The 13226-nt window shown below is 40.0% G+C and overlaps 2 protein-coding genes across 2 annotated transcripts; both read right to left on the reverse strand.

The window, feature by feature from the left end:
* Positions 1–6017: 6017 nt before the first annotated feature.
* Positions 6018–8608, reverse strand: zgc:112294 (transmembrane protein 17A). Its single transcript, XM_060884094.1, has 4 exons — positions 8479–8608; positions 6724–6830; positions 6528–6641; positions 6018–6441 (listed from the first exon to the last, which is right to left on the reverse strand). The coding sequence occupies exons 1-4, from the start codon at positions 8606–8608 to the stop codon at positions 6130–6132; spliced, it is 663 nt and encodes a 220-aa protein (XP_060740077.1). The 3' UTR covers positions 6018–6129.
* Positions 8609–8965: 357 nt separating this feature from the next.
* Positions 8966–10413, reverse strand: selenoe (selenoprotein e). Its single transcript, XM_060883387.1, has 4 exons — positions 10255–10413; positions 9854–9930; positions 9594–9672; positions 8966–9282 (listed from the first exon to the last, which is right to left on the reverse strand). The coding sequence occupies exons 1-4, from the start codon at positions 10369–10371 to the stop codon at positions 9139–9141; spliced, it is 417 nt and encodes a 138-aa protein (XP_060739370.1). The 5' UTR covers positions 10372–10413; the 3' UTR covers positions 8966–9138.
* Positions 10414–13226: the final 2813 nt, after the last annotated feature.

Here is a 13226-nt window from a genome sequence, read left to right on the forward strand (position 1 = left end):
ACTGATCTCTGACTCCTGATCTCTGACTCCTGATCACTGTCTCCTGACTCCTGATCACTGTCTCCTGACTCCTGATCACTGACTCCTGACTCCTGATCTCTGACTCCTGATCTCTGACTCCTGATCTCTGACTCCTGATCACTGACTCTTGACTCTTGATCACTGACTCCTGTTCTCTGACTCCTGATCACTGTCTCCTGACTCCTGATCACTGACTCCTGATCTCTGACTCCTGATCACTGACTCCTGACTCCTGATCACTGACTCCTGATCACTGACTCTTGACTCTTGATCACTGCCTACTGATTTCTGACTCCTGATCACTGTCTCCTGACTCCTGATCACTGACTCCTGATCTCTGACTCCTGATCTCTGACTCCTGATCACTGACTCCTGATCACTGACTTCTGACTCCTGATCACTGACTTCTGACTCCTGATCACTGACTCCTGATTACTGACTCCTGATCACTGACTCTTGACTCTTGATCACTGCCTACTGATCTCTGACTCCTGATCACTGACTCCTGATCTCTGACTCCTGATCACTGACTCCTGATCACTGACTCCTGATCACTGACTCCTGATCTCTGACTCCTGACTCCTGATCTCTGACTCCTGATCACTGTCTCCGGACTTCTCATCACTGACTCCTTTATAAAACATGAACTCAAAAATACCTTTTCCAGTGAATCCTCTCTCTGCCTACATCATACTTGACATACATACAGACTACAGAATGACAGACCTAGAAAAAAATGCTTGAAGAAAATGAGTGGCTAGGAAACAAATTACAGACTCCTACAAGCCATTTACCATCACTATGCTGGATTACACACATATCCTGTAACCAGGGAGTGCAAAGCTTTTTTGTCGGTTCTAGCTGCAGTGAATCAGTATGTTCTAGTGTGCCAGTGCTGTTCAATTTCATCTCATTTCTCCCTGCTCAAAAATGGATTAATTTATCTCACTATACATGGTCTGGGTACAGAAGAGCCCTGATCTCTAGAGTGCATTTCCATTCCCAAGTCTGCTGCTTCTTTATCCTCTCTCTCTCTCTCTCTCTCTCTCCCCCTTTCTCTCTTTCCCTACTATCTCTTTCCAAGTGATGGAGGGCAAAGTCATTAAACTCTGGCCATGAGAGGCCACAGGGGATGAGGTCTCATGGTTACTTACCCAGGAGAGAAATATGATTACACTTTAGTTTCTTTCTGTAATATGCCTGCAATACTATAGATAGGATTCCCTTTGCGAGACACACTTTTTAATCTTTTTTTTTTTTTTGGTGTCCAAAAATTTCACAGTTTTATAATGAATTCTGACATTAAAAATGAATGAAGTTGTTAACAAGGAAGGAACGAGACACAACAAAGCATGATGTTATAGGAAAGTCATTATTCATTCATTCATTCATCTTCTACCGCTTATCCGAACTACCTCGGGTCACGGGGAGCCTGTGCTTATCTCAGGCGTCATCGGGCATCAAGGCAGGATACACCCTGGACGGAGTGCCAACCCATCGCAGGGCACACACACACTCTCATTTACTCACGCAATCACACACTACGGACAATTTTTCCAGAGATGCCAATCAACCTACCATGCATGTCTTTGGACCGGGGGAGGAAACCGGAGTACCCGGAGGAAACCCCCGAGGCACGGGGAGAACATGCAAACTCCACACACACAAGGCGGAGGCGGGAATCGAACCCCCAACCCTGGAGGTGTGAGGCGAACGTGCTAACCACTAAGCCACCGTGCTCCCTGTGCTACGTTTTTTATTTATTAAAAAATCCTATAACTTTTTTTTTAATCAATTTAGAGTTGCATTTAATGTTGTGGAACATCTTTGAAGCAGGTTAGTTCCTGTTATATTTCATGTCATAGCAGATCTCTCAGTTGAACAAAAGAGAGAGAAAAAAACAAACATTCTGTTATCAAGAAACCAGAAAATACTGACTGAGACTGGAGACTCCTTCCATACATGTTAAATAATCAAGGATTGAATATTTGTCTTGAGAGATTAAGAGAATTAGTAGCCAAGAGCTTCATAGCCAGAACTACTCTTATATCTGCTGCTCTAGAAAATTAATCAGCACCTTCTGACCAGTCAGAATTGAGAATTGATGCATGGACTGTTGTGGTACCTGACACCAAGATATCAGCAGCAAATCCTTTAAGTCCTGTAAAGTGTGATGTGGAGCCTTCATGGATTAGACTTGTTTGTCTAAGACATCCCACAGATGCTTGGTCGGATTTTTGAGCACTTGGATTTTTGAACAATGTTTTCAGGGTGAGATTTAGATCGTGCTAAAGTAGGACACTGCCATTAGGGAATAATGTTGGCATAAAGGAGTGTACTTCGTCTATGACAGTGATTAGTTTGGTGGTGCGTGTCAAAGTAACATTCACGCGAAATCAGAACTCACGGTTCAAGCAGAACTTTGCCCAGAGGATCACACTGCTTCTGCCGAGACGCATTCTTCTCATAGTGCATCCAGGTGCCATCTCTTCCACAGGTAAATGGTGCACATTCAATTCAATTCAATTCAATTCAATTCAAGTTTATTTGTATAGCGCTTTTTACAATGGACATTGTCTCAAAGCAGCTTTACAGAACATAAACATAGGACAGAAGATAAACATAAGGAGTAATATAAAGAATTAATATAATAAAAATTCAAAATATATATAGTTCACAGTATGTACGTATGTATATGTATTTATCCCCAATGAGCAAGTCTGAGGTGACTCAGGCAGCAGTGGCAAGGAAAAACTCCCTTAGATTGGTAAAGGAAGAAACCTTGAGAGGAATCAGACTCAAAGGGGAACCCATCCTCATATGGGTGACACTAGATGGTGTGATTACAAATATACAGTCAGGCAAGTGTTGTATTGGATGCACATGCATCCATCGGTCCACATGATGTTAAAGAAAACATGATTCAGACCAGGCCTCCTTCTTTCCTTGCTCTTTGGTGCGGTTCTGATGCTTACATGCCCATTGTAGGAGCTTTCAGCAGTGTACAGAAGACAGCATGGTCACTCTGACCAACCTACAGCTACGAAGCTCCGTACTAAGCATGCTGCATTTCTCAGTGTTTTCTGACACCTTTCTATCAAAGCCAGCTTCATATTTTCAGCAATCGTGTTAAAGCGGCCCTTCTGGGATCGGATCAGATGATCTTATCTCCACACTTCACTTCTCATTGTTTTTAATGGTATAGAGGTAAAAAATAGACCACCCCAATCACCTATATATGGATCTGTTTATTTCGTCTTTATTATAGAAAACGAAAATATCTGCCAACCCTATTGTTCCCTAAAGCAATTTCAGAGAACGCGTCTTGCTCATGGGTGGATTGTTTCAGGTGCTTCAACAGTTCCAACAGAGCCCCAAAGTGCTCATTAAAAACCTTTAAAGGAGCCATAACCGGAGGCTGGTACAGCTGTAATATTGTAATTAGGAAGATATATTTTATCGCCCTCTTTCTCTCACACACACAGAGAATAATAAAGTCTGAGCAAGAAGAATTGATTTCTATATAAATGCTGGTCCGATTTTTGTACCTGTACAGGTGTAAATAATACAATTACACCCATGAGCTTTAGCCGCAACATTCATGTTTAGGTAGGAAAATGGACATTTTGTCACACATGCTGACTTTTTAAACAACTGCTCCAGGTTCACTTCAGTCACTGGTGTGATTAAAGCCTTTTAAAGCCACCACACACCAGTTGTGGGTCTGGGATGCAATGCAGGTTGATGTATTTGTCAATGAAATGCGAAACTCACTCACTCTCACTCATCTTCTACCGCTTATCCGAACTACCTCAGGTCACGGGGAGCCTGTGCCTATCTCAGGCGTCATTGGGCATCAAGGCAGGATACACCCTGGACGGAGTGCCAACCCATCGCAGGGCACACACACACTCTCATTCACTCACGCACTCACACACTACGGACAATTTTCCAGAGATGCCAATCAACCTACCATGCATGTCTTTGGACCGGGGGAGGAAACCGGAGTACCCGGAGGAAACCCCCTAGGCACGGGGAGAACATGCAAACTCCACACACACAAGGCGGAGGCGGGAATCGAACCCCCAACCCTGGAGGTGTGAGGTGAACGTGCTAACCACTAAACCACCGTGCCCCCATGCAAAACTATAGTATTGAAATTACAAGTTGTATTAATTTCATGTGTTTGTTATAAAGAGTCACATGACCAGAGATATATATTAAATATATATTACATATATTTCAGTTTATTTCACGTATATTGGTACTGTATATATGATGGTACCAGGATGCACTATGGGAAGAAGACATGCCGGCAGAGCTTGGGTTCTGCATTCATGTGGATCTTCCTTTGACACACATCACCTACCTGAACATTTCTGCAGACAATAAGATCCTTTAAGTGGTTTTTATTATAATTTTCGTTGTAATGAATGTTTTTTTTGTTTCTGTCAATGTCCTAAGTACAATTCCTCCATTATCAACACAGAGCTGGGAAAAACTCTGGATTTAACAAGTTAATGCAAATGAAAGACAGCAGAACATCTGGAACAGCAGCAGCAGCAGCAGTAGCAGCGTTCCAGAGTTCAGCTTCTAACTCAGATAAGACAAAATGATTGTTGAAGAGAACAAAACATACCATATAATCATCACCATCATCATCACTGTCAGAATTTCATAACAGCAGCTTCACTCATATACACCACTGCCTGCGGCAGTAGCTGGTACAGTGCAGTCAGAATAGAATTTAATCACAGCAAGCAGATACTGTATAGGACCAAATCTAAAATAATAATACAGGAAAATAAACGATGACGTGGTCCAACGCAGTTGATAGTTTTCTTACTGTATGACAGCACAACCTCAAAACAAACCCTCTGTCCTGAAGACTTTCTAATGACAGGTATCTTAATCTGAAGACTTCTGACCTCTATTCCAAAGTGTTTACAGTGAATGTTTTCTCTATATCAAAAATGATTCATCTGTTTTTTTTTCCCCGGCTTATGTTGAGCTTCCACCATACGAACCATTGTGTAGGTTGTTCCTATCTATAAAAAAAAAAAACACAAAAAAAAACCAATACTTCTTAGCGTATTAGAACAAGCGTGTTAATAGAAATTTGTGAAATTGTGAACGTCCGAGTTGCTGTTGTAGGAAACTAATCAACCGTTGTGCTATTAAACTACTCTATTTGACAGTAGAAAGGAAAAACACTTAATACAAGAGAAAGCAAGTTTGTAATGGTTTTGTAGAAAAATTAGGTTCAGTCTCTTTTCTTTGAATATATGTGTATTTAAAAATCGAGACACTCTCATACACTACTAAAGGCTTTACTCTGATTAACACAAGACACAAGTGGTATTCCCTACTGCAGTTTGTGTGTGTGTGTGTGTGTGTGTGTGTGTGTGTGTGTGTGCCGCATGAGAACCAGTGTGATGAGTCATCCCATGAATGCTTACAAGCAGCAGTGTTTCCTGTGAAGTCTAATTAGATTCTTGCTCCACCATGTGGCCATTATTTGTATGACACTCTAAACATACCGTAGAGGGCAGGGTGCCAAAACTTTTCTCCAAACGGAGAAATAAACATGGAGATACGACCCACAGGTTATTTGTACTAATTATATATACATAACTTGTAAATGCAAAGTTAATTTTATTTGTAGTTTAAATGAGCAGATAAATGACGGAAAAACAGAATTTTGTTAAAAAAAAATAATAATAATAAAAATAAAAATAATAATAAATAAATAAATAAAACAGATCGCCTGTAAATCTCTGTAAAATGTTAAAAAATTTAAATCTTCATTGAATCTCTGTAAAATTAAGGTGGGAATTTCTGATGCAAAAATGAAAAAAAAAAAAAAAATGCTGGTCTGGTTGGATTGCAGCGACACCTAGCGTTCATCCTTAAAATGTTTATATATAAATATTAAATATAAATAGTTTTTCATTAAATCTTTCCTTAATATTTTATAAAAATACTTTTTGAGTTGGTGTATCTACAAAGAAACCCTAGATGAACGAATATTCTAAAGCTTGTTGGAGTCAAAGCATTTTAAAGTTCCTTAAGAGTTTAATTACTGCACAGTGAGGCTGGGAAATCTAATCACTGTGGTTGTTCGTCTCTGACAGGAAGCAGAGGTAACACACTCCTGTTTCCACAAGAGAAGCTGAACACAGAGCAAGTGTCTACAGTCCTGCTGAACTGCCTGAGGTGGAATTGCAGAGCGAGTTTCCGTGACATGACCCTCAGTGCAACAAATGAAGACAACACCTCACACAGGAGGAAGCCCAGATACAGACAGTGTACTACTCGCTCCAGAGGGAGGATCAGCAAGCCTTCATCGGTGAGGAAGAAGAGAAGGATGGGCAGTTGGAAGGCTAGAGAGATCAGCCAGAAAGCAGCAAGCTCTGGGACCTTACAGTAGAAGAGAGATTTGAAGAATTCGGAAGAGCGCATACTGTATAAAAATACACACTTTACCTTAAGCATATTCATATTACCTTCTCTTTCAGGTTCCCAACGTAGCCAAGGTACACACGGAGAACCTCGAGTATGCTAATTATTATCATTCCAACCACCATCAGACACTGGTAGTATCCAGTCAGTAGGGTGAACTGGGTTTAACAAAAAATAAAAATAAAAAATCAACACTTTTTCTACAACACAAACTAAGATTGAAAGACTCGAGACACATACCTTTAAATCCAACATGGCGATCTCAGAGAGCCACCAGAAAGGGAAAAAGAACATATTGAAGTAGAGAAGCATCTGCAGAGGCAGGTCAGATGAAATCTGGCTGGAAACTGTAAATGTTATGAAGATGTTGTTTAAGCCTTATACCTGTGATGTAACGTTTGACTGACACATTGACAGACCTTCTCTTTTCACAACTTACACTCTGTCTGAACAATATGTGAATTATGGTTTTAAGAAGGGGGTCACGGTGGTTTATTGGTTAGTACGTTCGCCTCACACCTCCAGGGTTGGGGGTTCAATTCCTGCCTTCGCCTTGTGTGTGTGGAGTTTGCATGTTCTCCCTGTGCCTCGGGGGTTTCCTCCGGGTACTCCGGTTTCCTTCTTATTCTATTATGTTTTGTTAACCCCTGTTTCAATAATTAATTCTAATAGCCTTTTATTTAAAGACACACAGTGTTGAACCCTTTTCCCTCACAATTTGAGACAGATTTGTTGTGTCCATATTCAATGTCTTTGTCATAGCCACTGTGGAGTGTGACAATATGACATTCATGAATTTTATATTCATGACATTTATATTGTAATAATATTTCTATTTTTACCTAGTTGACTAGGGGCTATATATATATATATATATATATATATATATATACATAGAAAAGTTACAAAAAAAGTCATTTTTTTCACATAAATGTTTACATGTAAATTATGATATCCCAAGTGCCTCACTAAATTTTGTTGTGCTGTATACAATGATAAAGCATCTACTTCCGAGTAAAATAAAGCTAAAATGTTCAGTTTATACATAAACATTACACAGTAAAACCATATCATATTTTGGATTCAGAGTCTGGTAAAATTTGGTAATTGCCATAAACCAAAGAATGTACTTTTACTGTGCCTCTTACTACCGTTCAAAACCCTGCTTTTGACCCTGGCTTGAGGAAAGTTTCTCGCGTGTCATTTAAATGCAATGTTAGCACGTTTTTTTTTACCCGGGTTATAAAACCCTGGTTTGAAGCAGAGTAAGCACAACTTATTTTTTGCACTGTTACTTCACATTGCGGTGCCAAACATCTACAGTATTAACAGCGCGGTGTCACGACTATATGCTTAACACACAATCAGTGCGTGAAAACCAGGACGTAGCAAAACTGCTCAGGAGTTAGCATCAGGAGCTAAAACACTGAACACCATGGAAGTGCAGGCCGTAACAAAGGGGAAATACATGACATTGAAATATTAGGGACTCCTGGTCACCTTTAAAAGGCCTAAAAAGATTAGAAAGCTGTGAAAGATAACAATACCTGCTCAGGAGCGAGGGAACGTGCAGGATTTATCTAATCACCATTGTTGGCAGAACAAATATGCAAATAAGTTCACAAAGTTAATCCAGGAAAGTACAGTGAGAAACGTCAGATTATGAAGAGCCAGAGTTCATTCTTAACCACGGGTAAAGTCTGAGCAGTGTGAAACCTTAAACAACATAACCTAGGATTGTGTTTCAGTCACCCTGGGGAACTATTTTAAGCATAAAAAGTCTTAAAGTGTACAACCATGTACCAGGTCTCAGGGATCAGACTCTGGAAACCACCGTTAGCATAAATGAACCAATGTGCTATTTTAACCATAATTAACCATAATTACTGAACAGAACCAGAATTAAAACAGAAAACTATAAAAAGATCCAGAATTTGGTATAGCTACTTTAATGTAAAGCAAAAAATGACACTCAACCTTCAGAATAGGGCTCACCTTCATTCGCAACTCCATGTCCATGAAGATTACCGCTATCTCTTGTTCTGTTGTTGAGAAATATGGCATTACTGGCATGTGCCAGACCCACCCTGAGATTCTGGGGTATTGGGGTGTAAAACACTGGCATGGCGGCCTAGCAGAACCATTCAGCCATGCCGCTCTTCGCCCCTCGAGACTGTGTCTTGTGTCGCCTTAGATTAGAGACAGATGGCTAAACGCTAACCAGATTAAATCCCTCTGACAGGGGATTAGTGCTAGCTTTGCATACGCCTTGTCTGAATTCAGCTTAAGTGTGCCAACTATATAACAGTTAGCATTCCAGTTTCCAGACAGCGGTAATTAGACACTTTGTTTAAAGGCATTCGATTTGACAGAATCAGTGGCTTGTAGAGAATTTCTCATTATCCATGCTAAGTTGAAGCTGCTTCATTCAGACGGATGTAATTGCATTGAACACTTTGCCATGATTGATCAGAGCACCATGTGAAAATTTTCAAAGCCATTTATTAAGAAATTCATCATGATTATTTGACTAGTTGCAAACAGCTGCTGCACCAAGCTGAAGCTATCTCAGCCCAGAACCTGACCCGATTGTGAGGCCTTGAGGTCCCAGGCGTCATTTCGCTTTATGCAATTGCAGCTGTTGGCCACCAGGGGTCAGAGTTCGTCTCGTGTTGCCTTCAAGGGGAAGTTCATAAATTCTTCAGGGACCTCCTCGCCTTTCTGTGACCTCTTGTAGAAACCAAGAGAGTCCAGAAGATCACAGATCTCATCAGCCTTCATCTTCTTCAGTGGAACAATCTGAGGAGAAAAAAAAAGACTTTCTGATTGAAAGAGATGACAAATTTAATGCTAGTCATTTCATGGTAACGTGAAGAGTTTACAAGGGGTTAATAATGAATTTTATGTTTCTAAACTCTGGTTTAACCTTATTAACTAATTTGCATATTTGTTTAATCAATAATCGTTATTAGAAAAATAAAACGCACTACGGCTTTAAACAACGGCTTGTCTCTCTTTCACATCGGTAAGGGAAAAAAAAACAGTGTTGTGCCTGAGCGGGCTACAGAAAAGATATTAACTGGTATACATTCAAAAGAAGTTCATCTTACCTTCACCTCCTCATCCTTGTCATTGTAGAAGATAAGATGTGGGTTTTTGTCTTCTCCTGAATCGTACTCCAGATTATGACTTTTACACACTGGTTAAAGTAAACAGCAAGCGTACATTTAAGCGTTTAAACATCGCAACTCTAAAATCGCTTTCACTCAAGCTGAACATCATCTGAAAAATCTCTCACTAAATTGAAACCACAGAGTATTTGAAACATAGCAGCCATTTTATGCTAATTCATGCGATTATGTGAGGATACTACAGTGCCCAATGCTCCATGAGGAACTTGTAGAGCTCAGGCATCTTCTTTATGGATCATCCCACCACACTGGGAGCCTTGGAGGAGAAAATATAACATTAGCAGACAGATACGTGTTAAAAAAGGCACATCAATTACAATTTCGAGCTTTAGTAAGTACAGTAATACACAGGAACAAGAGAACAATATTGGCATGAAGCCACATTGAGAGCACTTGGTCTCAAAGCCGACATGGTTTAACTACCACAATTAGCTGAAAACATTAATACAGTGGGAGGTATTATCATTTTTCTTGGTGTAACTGACCACACGGATCACTGCGGTGCTCACACACATTTTCTGTAACGCTTATCTTTATTACACATCATTCTGAAGCATAACATACACACAAAAATACTCACCATCAGTTTTCCCCTTGCAACAATGAGTTTTTCTTCTTTTGCTGGACCCTGTGTTGTGTTTTCCTCTGGTTTTCCCACGGCACAGAGAGCCACGAGGATCACCAGTGAGAGCCACATGGTGAAATCTCACAGCAATGGAAAACGTCTGTGGGAAATACAGGTGCATTGATAGGTGCACTCATGTGGCAAAGCCTGATTGGTCTGTTTGGTGTCATTTTACAGACAGATTTGAATAATCTTATAAAAATGCTTTGTAGTAGAATGTAATGATGATGTAATCTATAGGAATATCAAAGATGTTGCGTTAAATTGATAACGATGAAGATGTAAATGTCGATATTACTGTGATTTATGTTTCCATCTGATATTACATTTATAAATATGTCATTCATGTAGTCATGTCTAAACTCTGAACTGTAACGTGTAAAATTAACAACCTACGAGCATGTTTCAAAGAAATTAAAAATTAAGAAACCCACGCTGGGGGCACGGTGGCTTAGTGGTTAGCACGTTCGGCTCACAGGGTTGGGGGTTCGATTCCCGCCTCCGCCTTGTGTGTGTGGAGTTTGCATGTTCTCCCCGTGCATCGAGGGTTTCTCCGGTTTCCTCCCCCGGTCCAAAGACATGCATGGTTGATTGGCATCTCTGGAAAAATTGTCCCTAGTGTGTGAGTGCATGAGTGAATGAGAGTGTGTGTGTGCACCCTGCGATGGGTTGGCACTCCGTCCAGGGTGTATCCTGCCTTGATGCCCAATGACGCCTGAGATGCACAGGCTCCCCGTGACCCAAGGTAGTTCGGATAAGCGGAAGAGAATGAATAAATGAAACCCACAAGGTGTCGGATTACTGTTCGGAAGGTCATGAGTTTGAATCCCAGGTCCACCAAGCTGGGCTCCTGGGCAAGGCCTTTAAGTCACTCTGGAAAAGGGTGTCTGCTAAATGCTGTAAATGTAAGACAAGAGCTCAACAAATGACAAAAAAGATTGATTAAACACAGGTGTGTGTTTGTGAGTGTCTGCTGTGGCCATGTTTGTAAGCTGTGGTGCATTATTGGAGTTCACCAAGTCTGGAGAACTGGCAGTCACTGATATTTAATTTACGTTCTTTGTTTTAATAGTAATATTAAAAAATGTCACATGCTCAAAAGGAATCTGCATTGTTTTAATTTCCTGAAGATCTGAAGTGCAACTCTCACATTCTGTTTTTTTCCTTTCAGTAACATAAACTCAATTTTAGCTCACTTTAAAAGTATATCCCGGTGATCTAATTAAGAAATGTGATTAAATTAATTTAAAAAGTAATTCTTGCAAAAAAATAAATAAAAAATTGAAAGTCCTTAACGTACGGAAGCATATTGCATTCACTTGAGGAAAAAAAATCTACTCTGTTTTTCTGAATTAACGACTTAATTATCTCAAAATTATGAGATAATTTTTCAGGAAAAAAATTTTTTTGCTCTGTTTTTCTGAATTAACGACTTAATGTGAATTGCATGGAAGTAAACATGTCCCGCCTTTCAAGTTTAATCCGGTTTTATTTTACTTTACTGTTTATTTTACTGTTCAGACGAAAAGAACATTCTGATCTGCTTGACGTTGCTGTGTTTCTCCAGGATCAGTTGAACCGATATGGTATGCTTCATAGCCAGCCTGAATGCATTTCAGATGCATCATCTTATATCCGTGAAGCATACCATATCGGTTCAACTGATCCTGGAAAACCACATAATTTTGAGATAATTAAGTCGTTAATTTAGAAAAACAGAGCAAAAAAATTTTTATTCATGAAAAATTATCTCTGGGGGCACGGTGGCTTAGTGGTTAGCACGTTCGCCTCACACCTCCAGGGTCGGGGTTCGATTCCCGCCTCCACCTTGTGTGTGTGTGGAGTTTGCATGTTCTCCCCGTGCCTCGGGGGTTTCCTCTGGGTACTCCGGTTTCCTCCCCCGGTCCAAAGACATGCATGGTAGGTTGATTGGCATCTCTGGAAAATTGTCCGTAGTGTGTGATTGCGTGAGTGAATGAGAGTGTGTGTGTGTGTGTGTGTGCCCTGCGATGGGTTGGCACTCCGTCCAGGGTGTATCCTGCCTTAATGCCCGGTGACGCCTGAGATAGGCACAGGCTCCCTGTGACCTGAGGTAGTTCGGATAAGCGGTAGAAGATGAATGAATGAATGAAAAATTATCTCATAATTTTGAGATAATTAAGTCGTTAATTCAGAAAAACAGAGTAGATTTTTTTCCTCAAGTGAATGCAATACGCTCCTGTATTAACGTCCTCCTAATGTTGTGTATTTTCTAATTAAATTCTTAAACTTTCAGTTCTGTTAGAGAATTTCATAAAAAATATTCACCTTTAAAAAACAGATTTTGTTTCTGAACAGTTAAATAAATGTTATCATATATTCTTTTTTTTTTTAAATGATTTGGGCTAAATGGGCGAAATTATTCCATATGATTCAATACTTACATATGTTTTCCAGAAGTCCTCTCTGAAATCCTAAATATAACTTAGTCTAACTGAGATCATGCCAGCACCTGGAGTTTTATCAGAGTTTCCCACAGTCCATCATGTCCTTTATCACACAACCCGGACTGAACAGAAATAAAAGCTGCACATAATTCTCTCACTGAAGCTCATAATTCCTTCAATAGCAGTACTGAAGCTTTTGAATAAGTAAGCGGTCATGACCTCTGAGAGCTGAGGACTCTTGTACTTGTCAGAGTGGTTTATTATCACACAAAGCTAAACAAATGTAGGAAACTGGAAGTTTAAAATATAACTGGGATTCAAAGAACATTATATTTGTGGTGGTCTGAAAAAACATTAACTTAAAAAACTACTGTAGAATTTCTGCAAAGACCGTGTACAGTAGGAGCAACCGATGAGCCAAATTATTCACTCTCCTTTCCTTTATCTCAAATTAATTTCTTTATCATGGTGGCTTAGTGGTTAGCACGTTCACCTCACACC

The sequence above is a fragment of the Tachysurus vachellii genome, chromosome 12 (genome assembly GCF_030014155.1).
Source record: "Tachysurus vachellii isolate PV-2020 chromosome 12, HZAU_Pvac_v1, whole genome shotgun sequence".
Classification (NCBI taxonomy): Eukaryota; Metazoa; Chordata; class Actinopteri; order Siluriformes; family Bagridae; genus Tachysurus; species Tachysurus vachellii.